Below are 21,983 nucleotides of genomic sequence, written 5' to 3' on the forward strand. Positions count from 1 at the left end.
CGACGGTGGTGGGAGCCTCTCCTGCCTCTGAAGCCATCGGACATCCCCTGAGGGCTCCCGGAGTGCAAGAGGGCGCAGGCTGGGGTGAGGAACCCCCCCACAAGTGCGTGAATTTCATGCACCGAACTGCTACTATATTATATTTAGGCTGATCTGAATTGTGCTTGCGGGCCTTACCCTGAGTATAATATGAATTTAGTGTCAGATATTGCCCCCCAAATGTATCTCTCTTAGTAATTTCTCTTCTAATTATAACTAAATGCTTATAAGGATATTATAGTTATATATGTTTAATTACAGTAATAAAATTATTTTCCTATTCTGATTATCTTTAAAATCTAGTAATTAAGCACTTCTAAATTAAATGCTATGGGTACATGGCATAATGGAGAAAAAACTATTGGGATTTTCCAGTGATCCAGTGAACCTGGCTTCTAGTTTCCTTATCTGTAAAACTAGAGGTCCAGTGCACAAAATTTGTGCATGGGGGAGTGGTGTGTGTCCCTCAGCCCAGCCTGCACCCTCTCCAATCTGGGACCCCTCAAGGGATCGGGCCTAAAGGGGCAGTCAGACATCCCTCTCACAATCCAGAACTGCTGGCTCCCAACCACTCGCCTGCCTGCCTGATTGCCCCTAACTGCTTCTGCCTGCCAGGCTTATCACCCCCTAACTACTCCCCTGCCAGCCCGGTCACCCCTAACTGCCCTCCCCTGCCAGCCAGGTCACCCCTAACTGCCTTCCCTTGCCAGCCCGGTCACCCCTAACTGCCCTCCCCTGTAAGCCAGGTTGCCCCTAACTGCCCTCCCCTGCCGGCCTGGTTGCCCCCAACTGCCCTCCCCTGCCAGCCTGATCGCCTCTAACTGTCCTCCCCTGCAGGGCTGGTTGTCCCTAACTGCCCTCCCCTGCAGGCCTGGGTTCCCCCCAACTGTCCTCCCCTGTAGACCTGGTTGCCTCCAACTGCCCTCCCCTGCTGGCCCTCTTGTGGCAGCCATCTTATGTCCACATGGGGGCAGCCATCTTTGACCACATAGGGGCGGCCATCTTGTGTGTTGGAGTGATGGTCAATTTGCATATTACTCTTTTATTAGATAGGATGAGGGAGTTGGATGCAGGGTCCCTATTCTCTGGAGTTCAAGATTTCTAGCTAGCCAAGGGAAATTTCCTGGTTCAAGAGATGGGAGACTTTGTCTACCAATAACTTCACATGTGCATGCAACTGTCACAAATGTAGTATGTACTTGTTTTTAATGAAAGAATGTAAGAAAATATGCTATCTTTTTAAAATTATATATTTTTATTGATTTCAGAGAGAAAGAGGGAGAGAGAGATAGAAACATCAATGATGGAAAAGAATCATTGATTGGCTGCTTCCTACACACCCAACACTGGGCTTTGAGCCCTCAACCGAGGCATGTGCCCTGAGCCTCACCGGTGGGAAAATATGCTGTCTTTTAATATCCCCATAGTATTAAAGGATCACAAAAGATGAGGTTCCTGTATAGTGCAGAGAGCAGGGCAGTCATGCCCTCGGATCTTCGCAGACATGCCTGTGGGATCACATGCAGTGGTTTTCCTTTCCACACCAGAGTGCCATGCCTGGTGTGAGGGACTGCCTATTGCTGTGTGTTGCTATTAGAACAGGACCCAAGAGTGATAATCAAATATTGAATACTTTGGATGTCATGAAGACTGACCAATCCGAATGGACTCCTGCATTCTGGCAGGGTTCTGGAGCCCTTCCCACACCAGCTGTACATGCTACAGTTGCTCTAAGGGGGCTCAGTCTGCTGGGTTTTTGGGGAGGAGAACAGGTCAACAGGGTAGGTTGGATATTCAGGGTGTTTGGGGCAGTGGCTATTTACTAATGACTACAAAAGTATTTCATTAATTTCTAACCATCATGACTGTTTTCATGTGGAATGGCTGTATGTCACTGGGATGTAGAGATTGTGGCCTGGGAGAAACTTGAGTCACCCTATTTTCATCAAACCTCAGAAAATCAGCCTCAAATGTTCTGAAGTTCCAGTAGAATTGTTTTGTTCTTTTTCCTACTCTATGAAATTCTATCTAGCCTCAAGACCCACCTATAAACAAACAAATTATAATTATAACTAAATGCATATAAGGATATTATAGGCATATACATTTAATTACAACAAAAACTGCCCAGAGTTTGAGGCCAGAAATAACTGATCTGCAAGTGGCTTCACTAGGTTTTGAGCAGTGTAGTTCCTCTCGCTGAGCTTTCTCTGTCAGTGTGATGGCAACACTCCTTCCAGCTGCACCAGGGTGACTGCAAGGATCAGGTTCATGCACTAACATGGTTAGCAAGGTGCTTGGCATGAGGAAGGACTTAAGGAAAATCTTATTATTAATGGATGCAGTATCATTTCATTGTGAATATACAGGAATGTCAGTAAACTACCCTCCTGCCATCTATATATATAAAACCCGAACCGACTGTTCGACCGTTCAACTGGTAGCTATGACGTGCACTGACCACCAGGGGGCAGACGCTTCGACCGGTAGGTTAGCTTGCTGCTAGTCTCTGGCCAATCAGGACTGGGCGAGACGGGCCAGGCACACCCTAGAGCCCTCCCCAGCCCCAATCATGCACCCATGCGAGGCACCCCACCGGTGCACGAATCCGTGCAGTGGGCCTCTAGTCCATTATAAAGAGGAGAACACATATTATCAAGGCTTTAGGGCAGTGGTTCTCAACCTTCCTAATGCCGCGACCCTTTAATACAGTTCCTCATGTTGTGGTGACCCCCAATTTCATTGTTACAAATTGAACATAATTAAAGCATAGTGATTAATCACAAAAACAATATATAATTATATATGTGTTTTCCGATGGTCTTAGGTGACCCCTGTGAAAGGGTCGTTCGACCCCCAAAGCGGTCGCGACCCACAGGTTGAGAACCGCTGCTTTAGGGGAAACCTATAAATCTATATATATAAAAGGCTAAACAACCATCCGACCAGCTGGTAGGTTTGACACACACTGACCACCAGGGGACAGACACTCAACGCAGGAGCTTCCGAGCTGCGGTGACTTGGCAGTGGCAGTTCTCAGGTGATGCACCCCGAAACCAGAGAGGAGGAAGCCCGATTCCTTGCAGGGCCACATGATTCCACCTTTGGCTGTGGGTTATGTTGTTGCTGGAGCACTGTCGGCCCCAAATCTAGTTTATTGCACACTTGTGTTTGCGTCCCACACCCTGTATGACAGCAACTTTGTAGAATGCCTTCTTTCACTCTGGGGTCCCTCGGGGGATGTCAGAGAGCCAGTTTTGGCCCAATCCCCACAGGCCAGGCCAAGGAACCCCACCTGCTGGAGGGACCCCACTCGCTCACTCTGCAGACACCCTTTGAGCCGCAGCGCCCCTTCCCCCCCCAGGAATTCTAATTAATTTCCTTTCAATGTGCACAAATCCGTGCACTGGGCCACTAGTAGATATATAAATGCTTGGTAGTGGTATTTTATGGGAAAACCTGAAAATTACAATTTTTGTATGTTTTTGTATTTTACTTAACATGTCCCTTCACACAGTTTTTAATCAGTGCAAGGTGAATGCCGTCATAAATATTTATTGAATTTTATTGAAAGATTATTAGGCCATCTTACTGCATTTGGAATAATAACACACATTTTTTAAAAATATATATTTATTGATTTTTTGCAGAGAGGAAGGGAGAGGTATAGAGAGTTAGAAACATCGATGAGAGAGAAACACCGATCAGCTGCCTCCTGCACACCCCCTACTGGGGATGTGCCCGCAACCAAGGTATATGCCCTTGACCCTTCAGTTCGCAGGCCGACGCTCTACCCACTGAGCCAAACCAGTTAGGGCAATAACACACATTTTTAAAATTGTTGTCAAAATATCTAGAAGATATAGGTACATTAAAATTAAAAAACAAATGCTGGTTATAATTAACTAACTTCTTGGTTCAATGCTTAAAGAAGTATGTTTGCTCTATTGGGCCATTAGAGGACTATTTAGACTTCTATTTTTTAAAATATATTTTTGTTGATTTCACAGAGGAAGGGAGAGGGAGAGAAAGAGATAGGAACATCAATGATGAGAGAGAATCATTGATTGGCTGCCTCCTGCATGCCCTACACTGTGGACTGAGCCCACAACTCAGGCATGTGCCATGACCGGGAATGGAACTGTGACCTCCTAGTTCATCGGTCGATCCTCAACCACTGAGCCACACAGGGTGGAATATTTTTCTTATAAATAAGTTAGTTTAATATAATAGAGGTTCTTCCTAAGTAGTTGAAAATTATTTGTGGAGTCTTATTTGAGGTTATTTTTGAAAAGGAGATAGATACAGCTACAAGTAGGTGAGATAAAGGGAGTGATAATCCTGTGTGACTTTTGGAATGTCCTTTTCATTGATTTCTGTGTTGAGTACTTTACTCAGATTGGGAGCTCATTTGAATTTCAATTGGACAATAACGTTGTTGTAAAACTGGCTATTATTCCTTGGTTTGATGTTCCTATATTTTTAATATTAGTAACAAAATATGCATTTTGCTTTCAGATGTTTGGCTTTGTGTACACTTGCAGGAGAGATTCTGTTTTACTTCTACTTCTGAATTTTATTCATTTTTATTTTCTTTTGTGTAAGATGTCCCACTATTCTGTTACTGCATCCAAAAAAACTGAGAAAAAATTAGTCTTTTCTAAGTTATCATTTATATATTCATGTGAAATCACTTAAGTCTTCTGTCCTTCATCTTCTACTTTGCTTTCAACAAGTGTTGCTTATTTTTATATTACTTTTGTAATAAACATTTCATCCTTAAAAACTGTGCCTTCCTTATTAAATATTCTAAAACTTATCATAGCAAGACATATCCCGTTAAACCAGGCAAAATGATATATATATTTTTTCTTATGCAGAACTTTTTTAAAAAATTAATCTTTATTGTTGAAATTATTACAGACATCCCTCTTTTTTCCTCCTATAGCTTCCCTCCACCTGGTTCCCACCCTGTCCCAGGCCCTCACCACCCTATTGTCTGTGTCCATAGGTAATACATACATGCATATAAGATCTTTGTCTAATCTCTTCCCGACCCCCCGCCCAGCCTCTTTCCCTCTGAGAATTGTCAATCTGTTAATCTCCATGCCCCAGATTCTATTCCATTCACCAGTTTATTCTGTTCATCAGATTTTTTTATTTGTTTGATTTTTAGATTCAGTTGTTGATAGGTATTTGTTGCCACTTTGTTGTTCATATTTTTTATCTTTACTTTTTTCTTCTTCTTCTTCCTCTTCTTAAAGAATACCCTTCAGCATTTCATATAATATTGGTTTGGTGGTGATGAACTCCTCTAGCTTCAAAATGATATTTTTAAGGGTATAACATTTGTGTTTTCTGGAAGAGCTTCTAAGTTCATCATGTTTTCTTCAGTGATTCTTGTCATAAATAGCTAGACTGTTGTAGTTCTTTAAATTAAGGTGTTCTGACTACTGATGGTCTGAGTCCCATGCTAATAAAAGTCAATCAGTGTACTTCCAAGTACATAACTTTTTGTTAGTCAGTGATTTACATTTGAGTAAATATTTTGTTTTCTTTGTTATCAACATTGTAAAAATACAAGAGACTATATTTTTTCAGGAAATTGCTATTTTTAGCTATTTAAGTAAAATTTAGGAATCTTGTTCTACAATGAGTAAAAAAAAATAAGTATCTGTTTTGCTATTTAAGAGTTGGTAGTAGACAGCATTTAGCTTTCTTGGGAAAAGAACATTCTAGTTTATAAACGATTCTAAAATTTAATTTACATAAATAGAGGAAACTCAGCAGTGTTATAAAATATTTATTTTTCATGTCCACAGCTTTTACTTAAGGTATAGTTACCCGATAAGCAAAATTACTAAGTTAGTATAAATGTTAATTTCTCAAAGGATAGATTTTGGTAAAGATACCGATACAGAAGTAATTTTTTGTTTTTGTTTCAATTTTGCTCCCAGTTCCAACTGCCTGATCAGAGAACTTGGGTAAGTTTCCTGCTTATATTTTTGACTAAAATAATGTAGCACTAAAAGGACAACTTATACTCTAAATTGCTTTACAGGCATAAAGAATTCTGAGCCCCTTTCCATTCAATGATATGGCTTCAGTAGATAGTTTTTCAACTTGTGAAGCTGTGAAATATTTTCCTTTATAATTGGACATTTAGAATGCTCTAGGAAGTTTATTCTATAAATCTGACTCAGTCCACATAATTATACCTTGATGTAGAACTCTTTTTGAGCACCTGGGAGCATGTTATTAGAAGAGGCTTTGAGATGGGTCACAAAGTGGAAACAACCATTATTTGGGGGAGCCCATATCTGCATGTTAAAGATGCTTTTGATAAAGGCTTCAAAAGGATAAAACATGAACTTATGTGTAGACACAAGCTGACTTGGAAATACATCCATATATCCCAGGGCAGAACTTGGTTTTAGCTATATGGAGAAAGAAGAATAAATGCTTAAAAACCATATCCAGCTAATGAATGGATCTTTTAGCACTGGGTCTCACTTCCTTAGCTTTTAGTTACATTTCCAGTCAGTTGTCAGTTAATAAACAATAAAGGGACAACTTTATTTTTTATTCAAGAAAAATATAGTGTTTATTTAGTTTTCACTCTCAAAGAAGCCTTGGGTCCATTGAAATGTATATAAATAACACCTAGTACAAAATTCCCTCTGCGTGTATGTGCTTTTGCTTTTTCTTTTTCTTTGTTCACTCAAAATATTCTGATTTTTGAGGTATGGGTAAAATTTTGGAATGTAGTTCAATTTTTCTTTAGTCACCACGTAAAATTATATATAAATTATTTGAAGTTGGAGCACTTTAACACTTATTTCCTCTATCTGATGTTGGTTTTCCTTGACCAGAAATTCCTCCTTTTTCTTTCTTTTATGGAATATGTGATGAATTATGATTTTTTCTCATCCTGATAGACTTTTAAGGATTAAGTTCATTTATTTCAAAAGTATGAGGAGAGAGAGATGGAGAAAGAAAGAGAGACACTTAGGCAAAGTTGTATAGGTTTTTCTTTGATTATCCCGGCCTATATTTCCAGTATTCCTCATCTGCCTTTCCTGGCATGGGTAGGTCTTGAGTCTCGTGCCTCCAGGTCCTCACTTTCTATGGTGGAGTATTACTTTCCAGTGGCTATATAGGTAGCTGCTTCAAGCATAAGGTGCTGTCCCCTACATAAATGGCCATGGTTCTACCAACTTCTGAAGCCCATTTCAGATTTTAAGTTAGATTCCATTTGCTGATAATGCAACAGTATAGTAACTGCTATTGCAGTTCTTTGAAAACACTCTCATTTCATTGGTTCATAGGTTTTCTTCAGAGCTGTGATTTATATGTGTATTATAAAACATGGATATTAGTGGGAAATGTTAAATATACATGCTTTTACCTTTTAGTGGTAAAAAACTCTAAATAATCATGATTGCTGAATGTGATACATGAGTGACATAATGATAAAATATGAATATTTACTTCCCCCCCAAATGGCCATAATTTTGAGACTTCTCAAGATTATCAAGTGAATAAATATAGAAAACTACCAAATCTACAAACTTTCCCATCAGAAGTTATTTATGAAAAGTTAGTTATTTTATGATAAAGGCATGTGTACTTTAATTTGTGAAACATTAGGTCACATAATTTATGGTGCCATTGGACATATCATTTCATTTAATCAGATTGTCACTTTAATAGTTTTAAAGAGAAACTTCAATAACAATGTTAAGCTAAGTACTTAGGACCTAGTTGATGATATCTTGCCTGCTGAAATGTTTTTAAAAATACTAACTTTACTTGAATAGAGATATAGCTACTTTTTTTTCTAAAAACAAGGGAGTTATATCTAAATATTAGTTTGCGTCAGTATAAACTTAATAGCCTCTTGGGGACTGGAAGGGGGTGAAATGACTTCCTTTTCCTGACATCTGGCTGCAGATACCATCAACAACTATTATATATATAAATAAAAATTACTGTTCCATAAAAAATCACTGTCATTTACAGATCAGAGATTAGCCTATGACATTAATAGGGCATAGAGCAATACGTTTCTAAAATATATGATCTATCTTTTCCTCCTTTAGTTTTCCCACTCTCAGCAAATTGCTTATTCATAGTAGTACACGTTGCCCTCTTCATTGGATTTTTCATAATTGAAAAATAAATACTGTTCCATTTGTCTCAATTCATCGTTTTTTTTTTTAAATTGTTTTATTGCTTAAAGTATTACAAAGGGTATTACATATGTGTCCTTTTTTTCCCCCGCCCTTGACAATCCCCTGGCCTCCCCTACCTCTTCGTTTTTTTAACTTTAAATTTTTGTGTGTTTTTAAAATAATTCTTTATTCTTGAAAGTATTACATATGTCCCCCTTTCCCTCCCATTAACTTCTCTAGCCCACCCCCACCCCTTGCCCCAGGCCCTCACTGCCCCATTGTCTGTGGCCAATTCATCTTTTTAAAATATCAAGTCAGACTTTATAAAAATGAATGTCAAAACTTACCACTTCTGTAAAATGGGTGTTATTTCAAGAGGAACATCCTATAAGTCAGACCTTATAGACAAAGAAAGTGGGGGTGTTGACACATACGCTAAATAAAGCTCATCTAAATCCAACATCTTAATTTGAAATACTGACACTAGGGCTGAGGTTGGTCACAGAACTGCTAAACTACCCAACTGGCAAATGTTTAAGTTACTTCTATCGGTTCTAATGAGAAATATATCCTTTTTAGCTGAGGTCAAGAGCTATGAGAACAAATCTTATGAAGATGAAAGGAAGGATTCAGTGATGGCTTTTATGTTGCTCAGTTGTAGCTAGCCAGACAGAAAGTGGTGGTGTGTTTATGTGTAGTGTTAATAGCTACCCTCAGCTCACTTCCCATCGTCTCTCCCATTTCCCCACTCCAATTTAATCCTCCTTCCTTTTGATACCAGAAGCCCAAGGTGGGGGTGGCTTATGCAGAGGCACTTGGGTAACCCCTATTATCTTTAAGAATGTCATTATTAGTCACCAAGCCCATAATATATTGTCTTGTTTCTTGATGGTTTTCCCAAATCGAAACAGTTTGAGGTAAAATAATCACAGTGATCTTTCTTCAAAAGGAGCTATTAGCAGCTACTAAAGCAAGACACATTTCCCAACAGCCAATTGCTCTTAAATAACTTAAAGGACTTGTAGTTTATATGAGCTATAGATGAAAGCCGAGAATACTAATAGTCATGAGTAAGCTATTTTCCATATAAAAGGAAAAGTGTTTCTATAAGATGTATTGCCACAGGAATCCGAGTGTGTCAGCAGGGCGGACACTCAAATGATTTAAAACCACTAGATAATGAAACTTTACTCACATATTAAATGTACATAAATAAAACATTTATAATCATCACCCATGCACTTTCTATTCTGCCCAATAAATATATGCGATCATGACCCTTACCCTGGCTTGTTACTGCTAATCAGCTTGAAGGCTAGAGGTCATTTTTCACTCAGACAATTTATTCCATGGAGGGCGGAATATCAAAATGATTTTCTACAAGGAACAATTAGAAGGAATAAATGCAAATAAATTAGTATCATAAAATATTTCTGGATTGATTTTTAATAAATAAAATCCTAAGTAATATGAAAATGCTAATGCTCTGGCTAGAGGGGGATAATGACCAAATTCTGCAGGGACAGAATTTCCACCAACCTCTCTGAGCAGCAGCATCATTCCGTATCTCTGCCCTGTGATCAGTACATGTCAAAATCCTTCATAGTGACAAATGTGCTGTCCGCTTGCATCTGTGGAGAATGTTTTAGCAGCTGAGTGATTATGAATCAAACCCCTGAGCTTACAGCCCCTACTGCCTCCCAATGCGTTCACATTTGTCGTCTGACAAGTAAATGTATCTTGACTTTCCTCTGAGATTTTTTTGCACCGTGTTTGATGAAAGACATTTGGCAAATTGGCAGTGGAACCCTGTACGTTGCAATTTGTAGGAGTCCCAGCATGAAATGAGAGGGCAGGCTCCAGGATAAAGGGAAAAGAAAGAGAGCTAACTGCAACATGAATAGTCATTTGAAGAAGTGAGCATAAAATCTTCCCTTTGTAAGAAGAGAATCATGTTCAGGACGTTCTGTGAAGATTTTGCTCTACTTTAAGAAGTCAATGGTGTTCTGTCCAGGTGCATGTCCACGGAATGAATTATTTTTTTAATTTTCCTTTTGAGTAGGACATGTTGCTGTTTATTTTTAACCTGAGCTTATAAATTAGGCCTCCAGCTCTGTCCTGCCATCTCATCCGCAAAAGAATCATCCTCTTGGGTTGAACAGTTGCTTGACTGTGCAGTTGTTACCATTTTTAATCCTTGCTTGGAGTCTTCTGGTCTACCACCCCAGCTCTTTGAGAAACATACAGAGTGCATATAGAGTGCAAACACCTTTTTAACAGCTCTCTGAGCTCTCCAGTGGCATAGTGCCCTGAGAACCAAATAAATAATGGGAGAGTTGATTTAACAAGACGGCCTGAGAGTTTGCTTTTTCTGCTTAAAAATTCAGTAGTAAGCAGCTTCCAAATAAAATGTAAGCACTGAGGAAACTCAACATTTTGAGAGTGTTGAAAGAAAGGGGATAGTCCCACTAACTGTGGACGTTAAGGATCAAGTCACTTTAAAAGTCAATGCCACCCTCTGATTGTGACTGTGTCAAATACATATGCAGGTGGACAAAAACTTGAAGATTATAAGCAAAATAAGTTAGATTGTTTGAGGGGAAGAATTAGGCAGCGTAGATTTCTTCCAAGAATACTTCTCTAAGAATGTGATTATACTAATTACTCCCCTTATAACACCCATGCCAAGTTATGTAATATGAAGTTATAATATTATGAACTGTCCTTCCCACTCAGTCTTTGTCCAAAACAAATGAATATGTCATCAAAATTCTTTGTATATGATCCCATTTAAAATGCAGTATTCCAGATATTAATAAACATAGTCTTAGGCAAAACACCTCTTACCCATTTAATTTTTCTTTCTGAGTTAGACACATTTGGCTTAAGCTGTAACTTTGAAACACTTGCTGTTTTTCATGCTGTGAGTTCTTTTCATGGGACTCGATGCTTCCTATGGTTTTTATTAACTAGGCAGGCCTACAGGACCTTTCCCTATAATTTCCAGTTTACTGTCGGTATCCATAACATGATACCAATGCTCTCACTTAATTTAATAAAAATCTAATTCAGCTTTATTATCTCTCATATATTTCATTGCTCAATTGTACATCAGATTATTATAAAATGCTCTCACCAAGGTCCTATGAAAAGGGATACCCAGCATTTTATGGGCTTTATAACCTTTATTATTTCCAAAATCAATAAATTCTCTTACTGTTTGTTTAATATTGGGACAGTACGACCTCTCTCTCTCCAGACCGTTTCATTCAGCAGATTTGATGCTTCCTTTTAATTAATGATGCTCGTGGTTTGCTAGGGATTGTTACAGAAGAAAAGGCGTCAGATGGGTCCTTCATGGTTTCGTGCTTTTGCCTTTCAGATGTCAGCTATTGAAAACATGGCGGAGAAGCTGGAGAGCTTCAGCGCCCTGAAACCTGAGGCCAGTGAACTTCTACAGTCAGTTCCGTCCATGTTCAACTTCAGAGCGCCTCCCAACGCCCTGCCGGAGAACCTCCTGAGGAAAGGCAAGGAGCGCTATACCTGCAGGTACCTGCCAAGTTCATTATGGCTGCCTTTCCAAAAATCTCCCCTCTGATTTCAAAGGCCCTGCTGTTTGTTTTGGAAATTATTCTTGATTGGATGATTAATCACGACCATGATAGATCTCGAGCACTTCAAAGTACCCTTTATTTAGTGAGATATAAAAATAGTGGTTTTTAAAAAATTATTATTAAATGAGAATTTTAACACAGGCCATTTGGTTGTGATAAATGAGGTTGGAAGCAGTCCAAATACTATCTACTTGTTTCACTTTGATATTTATGAATTTTCTTTCACAGTTAATTATTTTCATCCCGAAGTATACTACTACTGTCCTCAAGCATACATTTATTAATTGTCGTGGCATTGAAAAATAAGGCCATTAATGAAGGACGAATAAGGTCGATGAGTGAAGAAAGCTAGTTAATAAGTTTCTTGTTACTCATCAAGCTTGCTTTTTGTTTCTTTTTTAAAAAAATAAATTACGCTTATAATTTCTACATTGTCTTCAGAAATTTGTGGCATCTGACTCAGGCAAATCAATTTATCTGCTCTTTGGAAAATATGTCACTCTGTTTCCAGAAAAGATTTTCCAGGGACATACCTTGATGGATGAGGTCTTAGAATCTTGTCTGCTCTGATACCACTCAATGTACAGAGAGTTGTCACTGCGGTTAACATGTAAAATGAGTTGAAACATTTGAAATCTGTTTACATCAACCCAGAATCACAGACTCTTGTCATTTTTTTATCCCCTTGTCTGGCTCAGTTTCATGAATATAAAGATACAGAGTTAATAAAAGAGGCGTATGGGGGTCATCAAAACGAAAGTCTATTTTCATAAACTGCTTGTTTATGCATCACCAAATTCAACCAGATCTCGTAAGGCAGCCTTCGTTTGTAGAGTTATTTATATCTTTAGAATGGCTTTATTGCAAATTTTAAATACCAAAGACATGTGAGTTCCATGCAGGATTAATTAAAGCGGGAATAAGCATCTGGCATGTACCCGGCTTGAGTGAAACAAAGTCAATTGTACTGACTTTCTCGTATAAACATCTTTTCATAACAGATACTGTGGCAAGATTTTTCCAAGGTCTGCGAACCTAACACGGCACTTGAGAACCCACACAGGAGAGCAGCCTTACAGGTTTGACAATTATTTTTACTCAATATCTTGATAAATATTGTAGTAATTAAAGTGGACGCATTGCCACAATTTTAAAGGAAACTACTTTGAGACATATCTGAATGTATGTCTTTTTAAGTTTGAGTCAAAGAAGAATTAATTAATGGCTAGGATGAAAATTAGAAGCATCCTAATTTATTTAATCAAAACTTCTTATATCTCAGTTTAAAAGTTCTAGCAGTATCTATTACAGGTATGTGTTTAAGAACTGTTGGTCATTTAAAAATTATTTTAGTTCTCTCTTTTCTCAATAATTAGTGCTATTTAATTGAAAATAATCACAGTGTTACAGTCTCTTTTTTCAAACCTAAATTTTGGCTGGGAGTTAACAACTGGGATATTACTTCGCTTTCCCAGTAGAGTTGAGTTAATGTCCACAGGTCTCATTAGGAGGTTAAAAGAATGAACCTTAAACCTGGGAGGAAAAAAATGTGGAACTAGGGGTCGAACAAGTAAAATAAAACATATTATAGGAAGAGGGGCAATTCCACCAACAATTTCTAAAGTACCTCTTAGTTTATTCTGTTAAATGTCAAGATCAGCCACAAGACATATGAGCACATATCTAATTTTAATATTATTGTTTACTAAAGAATGAAAGTAATCAGTATTCTCCCTTCCAGTTTTAAAATATAACCTACATTATTTACTATGCAATGCTTTGCACATAATATTAGGTACTCATAAATATTTCTTCAAAGAATGAATGTTGTTTATCTTTAGTGATAGTGTAATTTCATTCTGCTTTGAAATTCTTATGCATCGCATATGTGTAAAATTATTTTTGTCTGAATGCTCACTTTTTCCATTAAAAATAAATTATTTATTAGGTTTCAAAGTCTTTTTACATGCAAAGAATAAAAGAAATGGGCAGACCAATGCTTATTTGAAGATAATGGAAATTTAAGGAGAAAACTAGAGGGACTTAAGCAGAAATTAATGAAGTGTTTTCTGAGATTCTTTGCTTTCCTACATGTTTTATAAATGACTAATCATAAGTAATATTTATATTTTATATGTGATAGAATACACTTGATATAATAGGTCTCAGAGATATATATAAATGGAAAGTTTTAAGTACTTTCCTTTTTGGAAAAAAATTGAGATTCCCAGAAATTGTACTTAAGCGAAAGATGTCCACACTTACATTTTGTTATGGCCAAGGGTCTCATAGGCAACTATGATATTACTAGAAGCCTGGTGCATGGAATTCATGCACTCGAGGGAGTGGGGGAGTCCCTCAGCCCAGCCTGTGCCCTTTCACAGTCTGGGAGCCCTGCGATCGATCATCCCAAAGAGGTAGGCCCTGCCCACCTGGCAAGGGCTCTGCAACAGAGGGAGGCCCGCCCACCCGCCGCAGGGCTGCTGCTGGGTAGCCTGGGCCTCCCTCTTTGGGGCAATCCATCACAGGGCTCTGCCATTGATCGTCCCAGAGAGATAGGCCCTGCCCACCTGATTGGGACTCCACGATGGATCGCCCCCACAGAGGGAGGCCTCATCCACCCACTGCCATCCGCTGGTCAGTAGCCTGGCCTTCCCTTTTTGGGGCGATTGTGGAGTCCCCCGATGGATCAATCATCCTGCTGGCTAGTGGCCTAGGCCTCCCTCTGCAGGGCAATCGTGGGGCAATGGCCAGGCCCCCAACCAATTGCATTGCACCCACCTTGGCTGGCCTGGTGCCAGTGGGTGTCATAACATGGTCATCTGGAAGGTCATCCGGGAGGTCGTTCTGCTGTTCGGTCATTCAGTCGATTTCCATATTATACTTTTATTATAGATGCTTATTTTACTCTTTCTTTATACCTCAATTCAATGGTGTTATTCCATCTCAAATATGGGGCTATTATTGTCTGTGTATTTTTAAAAACACAAACCAAAATATGTGCATAGCTAGAGATCTTAATTATTTACCCAGCTCCTCTGTTTAACAAGTGAACAGATTCAGATCCATGGATGCTAATTGCTTTCTATAAAGTCAGGTGTTGATAGACCCAGAATTAAAACCCAGGCCTGGAGCTCTCATGTCAGGGTTTATATCTCATGCCTGACCCCAAAGGCTCCCGTGACCCTGTTTACATCCAAATTCTCACTAGTTTATTGCTTATGATTGTGCTATGTGTTTATTCATTTTAAGTATTTCTGAAGCTTAGGCTTTTAACCACCTACTAATTTATTTGAGGAGAATGGAATGATTTTTTAAAATTTTTTATTTAAGAGCACTCAACCTTTCGGCCAAGACATTAACAAAGGAAAGATACAAAGTAACAGATAATTATTATCCTTATTGGCCAATTTTATTTATATTAGAGTGGATGATGTTTATTAAATTTGGAAAAGCCCCTTTTCATACAGGCAGAAAGTTGGAAGCATGTCAACGACAAAATCTCTCTTCCTTACAATTTGTGTAGAAACTGTTCTGGTGGAAAGTTTTCTAAAGTGTTTTTCTAAAGTGTTTTATGGGAAGATACGTTTTCTCTCTCAGTATTTCCCAGGTTGTTCTGCTTAGCATACAACACAGTCGTGCTCATTGTACCATGGCTGTCAACTTCAGTGAGCCCAGGAAGTTGACTATTATGGAGAAGGCCAAGTCTCTCTCTCTCTCTCTCTCTCTCTCTCTCTCTCTCTATATATATATATATATATATATATATATATATATATATATATTTTCTTTTCAAAAACAGAGGCTAAAATATTACAACTACTATCAACGTGGGGTTTCACACACTTTTAAATTAATATTATAAGTAGGGAAAGTTAAGGAACCTCATGATGCCAGAATAGTTTCTTAAAGGGGAAAATTAAATCAGTCCTTGAGTTGGTTTATTGATACTATGCCAAAGTAACTAGTTTAACAGATTTCTTTTCCCCACTGAGCTAACGAGACTTCTGGCATCACCTAGAGACAGCCGTAGAAGCCCAAACACTTGGCGTGGAATGGGGTGATTTTTGATGGAGAGCACTTGAGCCACTGAGTCTGCATTCAGAAGTGGGAGGAGAAGGGCCCTTCACACATGGAAGAATGAGTGAAGAAATTTCTGGCTGCTAAGTTAAAAATTTTCACTTAAAAGTTATCTGGAGAAACTTGGTATTTTTCTTTCAAGCAGTATATATACAAAAAAATACAAAACGCATAATGTAATCTCTACTTTAACATGCTAGAGAATACCCCATAAATTACCACTTGTTTTCCTCAACCATAAGAGCTGGGTGGGAGAGAGATTGCATTTTCATCTTGTGTCTAAAGGAAAACTTCCAAATATTAGCTAACTAATAATAAGTGCTTTCCTGAAAAACTGACCTGGTTCAGAACTGCTACAGACACTTTAACAAAAATAGAAATGGAAAATTGGGGGAGTGGAGAGGGGAGGGGAGTGAAGGGAGACTTTTTTGTTTTTATTCCAAAAGGAGAATGTAGTGGCATTCTTACTTTCTTTTGTAAGTTTAAAAATTAATAGAGTAAAGGGTTTGGGGGATTTTAATCACTACAGATTATAAAAATCAGTATCTTTGGTATCAGACTAAACTATTCACATTTTTTCAGTTTTAAAAGTTTGGAAAGTTTATTGCTATTTTGGAGAAGATAAAAGAATTTCCTTTAGGATTAGCAAGTGAGAAAGTGAATTGACTAAGAAATTATTTAATTAATCTGACTTTTTTTTTTATAAAAAATGATCTTTTCACTTTATGTGCAGAATTTGTGGATTTGCTTCATGTTTGTTTGAAAATGATTTAATTGTTCTCAGAGGAAAATAAAACAATACTGCTAGTTCTTAATGTTCTTAATTTTACGAGGTTTATTTTAAATATTAGAACTGATTACGCTAGTAAATTTAGGATCCATCAAATCACCGATATTTTTATTATGGTTTTTCATAAAGTCATGAGAATCTTTAAAGCAATCAGTCTATTGGAATTGAAAAATTGACTGTGTGAACAGTGTTCTTGCTTGTGCCGTTTCTCCAAAATGTTGTTTTCTAAGTGATAATTCTGGATATTGGGGTTACTGTTCTTGAGAAATATCTTTTGATTTGCCTGCCAACATTCTCTGTGTTTATTTTTCAGGTGCAAATACTGTGACAGATCCTTTAGCATATCTTCTAACTTGCAGCGGCATGTTCGCAACATCCACAATAAGGAGAAGCCCTTTAAGTGTCATTTATGTGATAGGTGTTTTGGTCAACAAACCAACTTAGACAGACACCTAAAGAAACATGAGAATGGGAACATGTCTGGTAGGTAATCAGTTGTGTTGTGAGGACACGATGGCTTTTTTAAAATGTTAATCTCGCTTCTCTCATTCCACATGGACTCTAGAATCAGATTCTGTTGGGAAAATTTGCAACATGTTTTCCTGGAGATTTTAGGATGATGTGATCGTTGAATAATATACAACTCAGAGCCTTGTTTGAATGATCTTTTCTTCTCCTGGATTCATCTCAGTGGGCAGTCTCCAAGAGGAGCATGACTCAGACTCTCAGGAGACTTAGAAATCAAGATTTCCTGAATTGCAGGGAACAATCTTTCCACCTATTGGCACAGACTGTGCCCCGGGAGTGTAGGATTTCCGGAGCGCAGCACCAGAACACCACGTTCTGAATATTGACCAGAAACCCGTGGCTGCTTTTGCAGCAGTTCTGGAGCTGGGAGAACCTCTGCTGGGTAACTTTGTTAGAGATCAGTGATAGGAGATTGTGGACACGATCAGAGTCACCCATAACAAATGACAGTGGTATGTGGTTTTGGTCACAAATTCTGATGTAGTATTAAGTTAAAAGTGGCAAAAAAAAAAACAAAATCATACACACACACACACACACACATACAAAAAACACACAAAACACACACAAAAAAACTTCCCTTAGCCCAGACATGTCAGCACATAGCAGAAGAGGTGGTGCTAAACCATTAACATCTCCCTGCTGGCATATGTGTGTGGAGCCAATCTGTGCAGCCACAATTTGTTTCTAGAGAATTAAGAAAGTAATTTGGGGGTGGGAGGAAAGGGTGAGTATGGAGTTCAGGAAAAGAGATTTTTAAGAACAGAAAAGAATTGGATTTATACAAAGTATAAATCTTTACTTAGGGAATGCATTTTTTTAATGAATTCTCCTTCCACTGTACAGGCATATAACTTATGATCTTGGATGACTACTACTTAGTCATTTCCCCCAAAACAAGAAATCGAATGATCATGATTTTAAAATATCAGATTTTAGAGACAGAAGTCTAATCCAATATACAATACTAGAAGCCCAGTGCACGAAATTTGTGCACTGGGGTCGGGAGGGGGTGTCTGTCAGCCCAGCCTGCACCCTCTCCAATCTGGGACCCCTCAGGGGATGTCCGACTGCCGGTTTAGGCCTGATCCCTTTCAGCCTGATCACCCTCTAACCACTCCCCTACCAGCTTGATCAATGCCTAACTGCTCCCCTGCTGGCCCGATTGCCCCAAACTGCCCTCCCCTGCCAACCCAGTTGCCCCCAACTGCCCTCCCCTGCAGGCCTGGTCCCCCCAACTGCCCTCCCCTGCCGACCATTTTGTGGCGGCCATCTTGTGATCACATGGGGGCAGCCATCTTGTGCGAGGGCATGATGGTCAATTTGCTTATTACCTCTTTATTATATAGGATTGGCTATACTTTCCAACACTGTGCACCCTTACAGTATGCTATGAAAAAGTTCTAGTTAAAATTATTTCAGAAATAAAATAGATAAGTTAAAAAATGTAATGTGTCATAGCTGAATACTTACTTGTTGACCCAGATTATAAATGTATTAAGTTGAGGGAAGTTCTAAACCCCTTGGTTTTGTCATCTAGACTATTGTGATGAACTGTTAAATTGCTAATATTTTGTGGGCATGAAGTGATTGTTAGTGTAGAGTCTGACCACATATGAAGTGTTTATAATTGTGTACATTTATGGAAGCCTTGCAGCAATCTGTTGATGCAGGTATTATGATTCTAAATGTTTTAGGTAAAGAACCTGAAGACCATCCAATATTGTCCTCTTACTGCCGTGCACAGTCTACCAATGGCTCAGCCCACCAAGTCAGAATGCAGAATTTTCTGCATGTTGTCAGTCTCTTTTGGTAACACACTTAAGCACTGGAGCAATAAATTCATGTTGCCTGCAACCGGGACTGATGTAGTTTCTTCCGGCAGAAGCCATTTAAGACTTCTCTATAATTTGCTTCACCCTCATTGGGTGCGCAAAACCGTTCCCATGTCACAGTGGGAATAAGAGGAAGCTACTGGGAGAAATAACATCTTTGGGAGACTATACCCAGCTGTGGGCAAACTACGGCCCGCGGGCCAGATCCGGCCCGTTTGAAATGAATAAAACTAAAAAAAAAAAAGACCGTACCCTTTTATGTAATGATGTTTACTTTGAATTTATATTAGTTCACACAAACACCCCATCCATGCTTTTGGTCCAGTTTAAGAACCCACTGTGGCCCTCGAGTCAAAAAGTTTGCCCACCCCTGGACTATACCTCATGAGTCCAATGGTTCAAAATATTCCCCAAGGGACTTTCATTGGCATGTGTACTGTGATAAATTAGGATGGCCTTGACCTCCTAAACTTACCATTATTAATATTCAAAGAGCCTGTTTGGGGAAACAACACTGACCAAACGAAGAAGGAATGCAATTCAAAATAAGTTGCCATCTAAATAATAGTCTTTTTCACACAAGGCCTTCTCTCCCCTCAGGTACGGCAACATCTTCGCCTCATTCTGAACTGGAAAGCACAGGTGCGATTCTTGATGACAAGGAAGATGCTTACTTCACAGAAATTAGAAATTTCATTGGGAACAGCAACCATGGCAGCCAGTCTCCCAGGAACACAGAGGAGAGGTAAAGCTGGTTTTTAAACTCGTGATTTCTGAAACGAACATCTTTCCAGATACATTTGCTGCGTTTATTTTTGTTATTAATATACTACTGTTATTCCTACCACCCGTGGCTGGCACTTATTTTGAGATTAAATACGAAATGCTCTTCTAAGCACTTCACATGGATTAATTCATTTAATTGTCTTAGTAACACTACCAGATAGCGACCATTATTATGTAATTTTATCTTTGAAGGAAATGGAGACATCTAAGGTTAAAACGCTTGTCAGAGGTCATATAAGTGATAAGTGGGATTCAACCTGGGCTGACTGATTCCAGAGCCCAGGCTTTTGCCACCAGTCTGTTCTGCCTTTCTTGATAGCTAACTAGAATATTTTATCAAAAATTACCACGGATAAGGGAATAACAACACCACAGGGATTCATTTGAATCACTGGGCAATAGTGGCTACTATTATATGTCATGTTTTGTATATATTACATATTTTATGACTATACGTATGACTGTATATATCTGTATATGTATATTTATATATCTGTACATATTGTATAAAGTACCTATTGAGTGTCATATGGAGACTTCTTAATAAGATTCCATCACCTCCTTATATGCTATCAGTGCATGCCCTTAGAATTCTGTCACGTTGGTTCCAGTGGGTAGAATCATCCTTACTTTTAGTTACCTGGTGCACTGGATCCCTCTTGTCTCATCATCAACATTAAGCATATATGGCTTAATTCATAAAGAAAACTTTTAATGCTGCTAATAAGAATAACACTTACCTAGTGTTTTACATTTTATATGAAGTTAATGAAACATGACTTTATCAAAACTACTGAATTTTTCTTATAACTTATCTGTAAGTTATAATTAAATATACAATATTGAGAACCAGATATTTCTAAACATAACTATCCAATAGCCTATTCAATTAAGATACTACATCATAAATTTAAAAGAAAATGTTTTTATTGATTTTAGAGAGGATGGGAAAGGGAGAGAGAGATAGAAACATCAATGATGAAGAGAATCATCAATCAGCTGCCTCCTGCATGCCCCCTACTGGGGATCAAGCCTGGAACCTGGGCATGTGCCCTGACCGGGAATCAAGCTGTGTGCGACCTCCTGATTCATGGGTCGATGCTCAACAACTGAGCCACACCGGCCCGGGCACTACATTGTAAATTTTAAAGTCATATGGAATTAGTTAATAAAAGTACCATTACTTTTCACCATACAAGTATTATTGTTAGTTTCTCTATTTTTGATGCTATTAAAAGTCAAAGTTAATTATGTTAGACAAATTTTCCATTAAGGCAAGCTTCAAATAAACATTATTTCCCAAAATAACATAAAAATATATGACCACTTCTATCCTTCAAGTTGTATAAAAGTGTATCGAAGGAAAAAAGGAGAGATCTGCTATTGTGTGGCCTTTTTTAGCCTTTAAGAAGTGCAGTTGGATGTATCTTTTCCTCTGCTCATGAGAGAGGGGGCAGGGGGAGAATCAAAAGTAAAAACTAGTAACAAGTAAGAAAGATAATCTTGCATTTTGATAATGATATTTACATGATGCAAAGAAGAAATAGTAAACAAACAAAAAAAATTTGGGTTCTGAGATGCCTATTCACATTTTCTAGCCCTTAATTGGAGATTTGTGAACTTTATAGCTGCAACATCTGGCTTCAACATGTCTAAACAGCACAGAAGTAAGAAGATTGAGTCATCTAACTACCCCCCCCCCATCTCCTATCAGACTACTTTTGATGAATAATTTATCCCCGATAAGTTGCCACATTTGAAAGCATAATTAACAAATAGGCTTTCTTAATCATGTTGGCTTTGTTAATTTTGGTTTTCATCCATGCACTCTTTTGTTCTTTTACTTTTTCTTTCATTTTTTAAAATAACAATTTCAATCCATTTAAGAGCAAGTTGGCAGTGTAACTGGAAACTAATAATTATGTCTGTGCAAAACATGTTTTCATCATTCTCTGATAAAAGAGGTTAAGAGATTAGTTGTATAAAAAACTTACTAATGATGATATGATTTTTGCTGGTTAAATAGGCTTTTACTGTGTGCATCTGTCACACCCAAGATTGTTTTATTTATTGTTTACCCTGGGAATCTAAATTTTAAATGCTCTTATATTTCTAAATGTGGGAAAGTGATGGATTT

General features: G+C 38.3%; 1 protein-coding gene across 4 annotated transcripts in view; it reads left to right on the forward strand.

Annotated features, from left to right (window-relative positions):
* MECOM (MDS1 and EVI1 complex locus) overlaps nt 1-21,983 on the forward strand; it is a 90,135-nt gene that overhangs the window by 60,200 nt on the left and 7,952 nt on the right. For 2 of the 4 annotated variants that reach the window (XM_023753907.1, XM_006088877.3), the window contains exons 9-13: nt 5,997-6,023; nt 11,596-11,762; nt 12,829-12,906; nt 17,011-17,180; nt 19,661-19,805. In XM_023753907.1, the coding sequence (XP_023609675.1) occupies nt 5,997-6,023; nt 11,596-11,762; nt 12,829-12,906; nt 17,011-17,180; nt 19,661-19,805 (587 nt within the window). The remainder of the gene's footprint in view (nt 1-5,996; nt 6,024-11,595; nt 11,763-12,828; nt 12,907-17,010; nt 17,181-19,660; nt 19,806-21,983) is intronic. The other 2 variants (XM_006088879.2, XM_006088878.3) reach the window with 1 other exon arrangement.

This window comes from Myotis lucifugus, unplaced genomic scaffold, assembly GCF_000147115.1.
Source record: "Myotis lucifugus unplaced genomic scaffold, Myoluc2.0 scaffold_53, whole genome shotgun sequence".
Classification (NCBI taxonomy): Eukaryota; Metazoa; Chordata; class Mammalia; order Chiroptera; family Vespertilionidae; genus Myotis; species Myotis lucifugus.